General features: G+C 42.0%; 1 protein-coding gene across 1 annotated transcript in view; it reads right to left on the bottom strand.

The window, feature by feature from the left end:
* Positions 1-5,924, bottom strand: part of CDC40 (cell division cycle 40) — a 51,415-nt gene extending 45,491 nt beyond the window's left edge. The window contains exons 1-2 of the mRNA XM_006752652.2: positions 5,790-5,924; positions 5,384-5,630 (exon numbers count right to left, since the gene is read on the bottom strand). Of these exons, the coding sequence (XP_006752715.2) occupies positions 5,384-5,630; positions 5,790-5,923 (381 nt within the window). The 5' untranslated portion in view covers position 5,924. The remainder of the gene's footprint in view (positions 1-5,383; positions 5,631-5,789) is intronic.
* Positions 5,925-6,186: the final 262 nt, after the last annotated feature.

The raw sequence follows: 6,186 nt of genomic DNA, 5'->3' as shown, positions 1-6,186 counted from the left end.
ACATATGCAAATTAACCGCCATCTTGTTGGCAGTTAACTGCCAGATTGGCAGTTAACTGCCAATCTTAGTTGGGCGTTAATTTGCATATAGCCCTGATTAGCCAATGAAAAGGGTAGCGTCGTACGCCAATTACCATTTTTCTCTTTTATTAGTGTAGATATATATATATATATAGTTTTCTAGAAGAGGGTAAGTGCTATAAAAAAAGGTACTGACAAAAAAAAAGAAAGAAAAAAAAGTACTGAACATTAGTGCCAGGAGTGGAGTAAACATATTACCTCATACAATCCTTACAATGCTCTGTGAATTAAGTATTAACAAGATTCAGTCACTTGCCCCAAAGCACTAATAGAATAAATGAGAAGGGGAAGAATTTAAAGTAAACATAATGATGTCAAAGAGACCTAGTTAGCAACAAACAAAATTGCGGGCAGAGTATCACTCAGGTTCTTAGGTGCAAGCAACTGAAACCATCACAGGCTGATTAAACAGTATTGAATCCTTCTAAGTTTCTCTTAGCATCACCAAGCAGGGTGGAGAGTCAGCCTGGGGAAACAGGCAGAGATGAAGGGTTGAATATACAGATGGAATCACTATTCTAAACCAATCATATCACAGAACCAGTCCAGTGAAGACAACAGTTCACCATTCCTGAAAACCACTGCTATGGCTGCCACTGGATGGTGCTGTTGAAATTACTAGACCAGGAAACTAGATAATGTTGGCTACCACTGCCACTTAAAAATATTTCCTTGCTTCTTTGTGGATTAGCTTTAGATTAGATGGATGCATTTGTCTGGCTGAGCCTAAACCATAGTAATGGGCCTTAAAGGGAACTGGGAGAATGAGAATCTGGGTTTCCAGCTCCTGAAGGTAGGAGGCAGGGAGGGATATTCTTCACAGTAAGATTCTTAAGGTAGGGGGTTCCAAAGCTGGGCCACCTAAGAGATGATACACAGACATTATCCTAGAATGCATACTAGAATCTTCATTGATTAGAGATGACATCTTGCCTAGGACTCAGTAGCAAAACCCAGTACTACAAAGTTAAAAGATTATAAGCAAATTGCTTAAACTGCATAAAAACTAAATTAAATGCTTTATTTCTTAATATTCAACTTGTAGTGGTAAATTGTTTAAATTAACAAGAGGCCACATTGATACCTCCCCAAAGGATTTCATAGAATACAGTTGCCAGATCACTTTATAATAAATTATGGTTTACCAGATCTTTCCAATTAAGGGTATTCTAAACTTTAATTATTTGACTAGAGTACCATGAGATACCAAGCTTTAAATTCAAAGTACAATTTAAAAATAATTACTCTTTACATATGCAACAGTGGCAACTAATACAACATATAAATAGGTCCCAGTCTCTGGGTCCTCAAATCACATAACAAACTGAAGAGACCTTTAGAAAATAGTTGTTAATTTTACATTAATTAGAAAAACTTGGACAGTACCACAACTTTGCTTTAAAATCCATGAGGAGTTCAATAACAATTAGACGTGCAATTGAAATTACTGCAGAATTACAAAGGATTTCTATTCAGTTTTAATTATCCATATAAATTAAAGTGCAGTAAATGAGGGGCAGATCCTATGAGTCAAATAAGTTTTGAAAGTTTATCTTTCATTGATTCAAAGAAGACTGAGAACAAAACTACATGATATTTACTTTCCAGTCTTTTTCACATTTCTTACTATTGTACAAATAAGGAAACAGATGTGAAAGCACTTTATAACTATAAAGCAGAACGTAAATATATATCATTATTATAAACCATTTATTAATTTATGGTAAGTTTTGTTCCCCTCTCCCCCCAAGAAAGTAGAAATGAATAAACTTCCTAAAATGGGAGTGTAGGTGGATGAGATAAAAGAACTGAAATTCATATAAAGACACCAGAGGCCCGGTGCACGAATTTGTGCACAGATGGGGTCCCTAGGCCTGGCTGGCAATCAGGGCCGATTGGGGCCATCCTGCCCAGTCCCGATTGGGGCTGGGCCAATCAGAGCCTGCTGGCCTGGGGGAGGGACTGGGGGAGGTTGGCCAGCTACAGGAGGTTGGCTGTAGGAGCCCACTGACCACCAGGTGGCAGCTCCTGCATTGAGTGTCTGCCCCTTGGTGGTCAATGCGTCTCATAGTGACTGGTTGACCGGTCATACCAGTTGTTCGGTAATAATGGCCACTTAGGCTTTTATATATATAGATTTTTTGAGTTTGGCTCTTAACAAATGCAGAGGGACAGGGCTATCATTTGAAGCTCACAAATAAGAGAAAGATCACCCACGAAGAAGAAATTTTAAAATATGCTCAAAATTAGAGACAAAATTTTCATTTTACTCATGTAGACTATGCTAAAGCAAGGGATACATCAGTGAAAAGTAAGTTATTAACTGAAATGAGAGAAAACCAGGTTTGCTTTAGTTTTTTAACTTTAAAGTCAATTAATAAGCAACTGTTACCATACAATAGGGCTTATTACATAATTTCCAAAGTGTAAAATCTGACTATGTTGCATTAAAATAAAATATTTTTATTGATTTCAGAGAGGAAGGGAGAGGAAGAGAGACATAGAAACATCAATGATCAGAGAGAATCATTGATTGGCTGCCTTTGCACGCCCCACACTGGGGATCGAGCCCACAATCCAAGCATGTGCCCTGACTGGGAATCAAACCGTAACCTTCCTGGCTCATAGGTCAACACTCAACCACTGAGGAACGCTGGCGGCCAAGCTTAAAATAAAACTTTAACCAAAAATAGTTATTGTCATACACAGCAAAACACAAATATGTTAAATTGGAATTCTAGAATAAGAGAAAAGAGGACTAAAATAATATTTGAAAAGATAAGCACTGAGTACTTCCCAGAAATGTTTAAAGATAATTAAGTCACAATTAAAGAAACCTGACAAATTCTTAGCAGGACAAATAAAAAGATATCCACAAGTGTGTATCCAAAAATGAATACAAGTAATGAAACTATACCCCCAAATAAAAGGGGTTTAGGGCAAGTGTCTTAGAAGCAGTCAAAAGAAAAAAGAAAAACAGCTACACTAACAGCTGACTTGTTATCAGTAACAATAAAAATCAGAAGACAGAACATTTTAAATGTGCTGAGAATATAACTGTCAGCTAAGCAAACCCAACCCAGTGAAAATACCCTTCCAGAAAGAGGGTTAAATAAAAGCATTTTAAGGACAAACTAAAACAAAGTAGCTGCCACCAGTTAGCCCTCACTTAAAGACCTTCTTCAGTATGCACTACAGGCAGAAACAGATCGCGTGCATAATGAGATGCCAAGAATCAGACTCACTTGCGGTCATCTTTTGGGTTTTAAATGAATGACAATAATAGCTAAGTGAAGTGTTCTTGCACTGTTCACTAAGAGGCAAAGGTATCAACTCAGACATGTTTTAAGTTTTGGGACTAACCACTTACCAGAAATTGAGGGCATAAGTTAGAAGTGAGTACAGAAAAAGAATGGAATGATTTTTAAAAAGTAATCCAAAAGAGAGGATGCCTACCATACTAACTTTCTTCTTTTCTATTACATGTATTTAAGACTATACTTAAATATTGCCATGGCTGTACCTCACAAGTTCTGAATAATATTATTTCCCTGATTGTTCAGTTCAAAATATTCTCTATTTCTTTCTCTTTTTTTTTTTTTTGGCTCATAAGTTACTAACAAGTACAATTTCATATTTCAAAGATGGGAATTTTATAGTTATTCTTTGTGGCTGATTCAGCTTAGATGCACTGTGGTCACAGAACATGATAGCATGATTTAAAATTTATTGAGACTTATTTTATGGCCTAGTGTAGGGCCTGGCAGAAATGTTAGAATAAGCCGAATGACTAGCTTCAAGGGCTGAGGAAGAAGAGTAAAGGAAGACCCCTCTTCTTGGCTTGGACTAATGGGTTGGAATCATTATTCAAAATGGGACTGAAGGTGCCTGAGAGCCATCCTAAGAAAGAGGCTTAATAGCTCCGGAGCTAGCAAGGAGTCTACAATTGGACATCATAAGAACAGTGTGCCTGGCAGAGTGCTTTAAACGCTTTACGGTATCTTACAACTCCAAGAGTTTGCCCAAGAAGCTACAACCAGGCTGCTCTGGGTTGAGGAGAAAATGCAATGAAGAAGTAGGAGAGAGATCCCCAAACCTGAGCTGTGAAAGGAATGAGGGCTCAGGAGTTGAGGTATAAGTTTGGGGAATTTGTAAATGACATAAGTGATAACATAATGACCCTGGGAACATCGTAAATACCAAGGAATTTTTGCACACTGCCTCCCCCGAGCTTCTGATCACCACCCCCTTTGGGGCCTGGGCTACCAATTGGCAGATGCTCTCCCTGGGCTCCAGACACACTGACTTCCTCTCCACATTAAACTCTGTGCCATCTCAAGGCTTGCTGTCTCCTTGGCCTGGGATCTCTAGCCTTCGCTTGAGCGTGGCTGGCTTCAGAGAGGACTTCCCTGACCTCTCTATGGAAGTCCTGTTCCTGCATTATTCTCTATCGTAATACTCTATTTTCCCCCTCACAGTACGCAGTCCAATCTGCCACTCTATCTGCTCACAGTTTTTGGCTGCCTCTTCCATTGAAAGTGTGGCCCGTGATGGCAAAGATGCCTGGCTTGTTGGCCTCTGTGTCATCAGCCCTTAGAACAGTTCCTGATAAATAACATGTGTTCCATGTTTGTTAAATCAACTATATAACCCGATTTCTCCCTCTATCACCTCTCTCAACTGGGGTCATGCATTCCTTCTGAAATCCAGGTTGTTTTCTCACTGTATGGACCTAAACAATCAAAAGAGCTGACACCACTTATCGCACTATATTAGATACCAGGCTATACGCTCCATTTACGCCGTTTCACTTCACCTCCACAATAATCCACTCACACAGTACGTGCTTTTAAAATGATCTCTTTTGCACAGGTAGGAAACTCGGCCAAGTCCAGATAAGGGGGTGGAGCTGGGAATCCAGCTCAAACTTCAAAAACAAAACAAAGCCAGACCACTGCTCACATCCAGTGAGGGCACCCGCTCTAGTCTGAGAAGTCCTGAGTTATTGCCTTTCTTATCTCCTGAGATGACACCTCCTCCAGCCAGGCCACATCCTAATCCATACATTCAACTTTTACTCCCTCTCCCCACCGGCAGGCGAAGGCGGGGAGCAGCGGAGCGCTGTCCTGAACTCCCACTTCCTGGCTTCTCCCGAGGAGGATGCATGTGGGGAGAAGAACTCCAAGCTTCAGCAACTCGTCTCTCGACACGGAGCAAGAGGTAACACGGGGCCTCACAAGCCACCGCCAGGTTCTGGAGTAGAAGCCCATTCCCGCACCGCGTCCGGGGCAAAAGCGCTTACCTTAACTGCCACCTCCGGAGCCGCGTCCACCGCCACCGCCAGAGAGGGCTTGGCGGAAGGCGACTTGGTCAAGTGCATGAGGGAGTCCGCCGCTGGCAGCGGGCACCGTCCGCCCTCACTGTCCGAGTCCGATTCGGACCCTGAGCCCGAACCATAGGAAGCAGCCAGAGCTGCAATCGCTGCCGACATGACGGCGGTAGAGCTGCGGAGACCAGGCCCCGGCGGAAGAAGCGGCGGCTCCCAGGTCCTGAAAGATTACCAATGCGCACCTTGTTTAGTTCCTTTGCTAAGCAATAATTTATGACACTGTAAATAAATTAATTAGTATTAGAATAAGTACCACATAACTGATAATTTGGAACATGTATCTAGAAATAGAATTATATTAGCTTATAACTTTCAGGACCTTTTTGACTTAAGACTACGAATTCCGATATACTTTGCCGGTCGGAGTCCTGCACTCCCGGCGTGCAGCGCGACAGGAAACCAGAGGCTCAATGGGAAATGTAGTTTAGATCGAGGGGGCGGGCCGGCAGGCATCTCTTTGACCCCGCCTCCGACTGGATGGTTCATTCAATTGGCTATCATCTTCCCTCATTCCCTGGCCAGGCAGTGTTCTCTCCGTCCCCTCCCCCAAATTGAGGATTGGGCAATACCATGAAACCTCAGGAAACGGGGGAAGATTGATACTCATCCCCGCTTATGGGCGAGGGGGCGGAGGCTGAGTTTCCCTCCACGGCTGCACCTTGGACCTGGGGGCTGAAGAGGAAAGCGAGAATCTGAAGTTGGAAGACGCTGACTGG

This window comes from Myotis davidii, unplaced genomic scaffold (assembly GCF_000327345.1).
Source record: "Myotis davidii unplaced genomic scaffold, ASM32734v1 scaffold2170, whole genome shotgun sequence".
Lineage (NCBI taxonomy): Eukaryota > Metazoa > Chordata > Mammalia > Chiroptera > Vespertilionidae > Myotis > Myotis davidii.
This window is presented reverse-complemented; position numbering and strand designations above follow the sequence as displayed.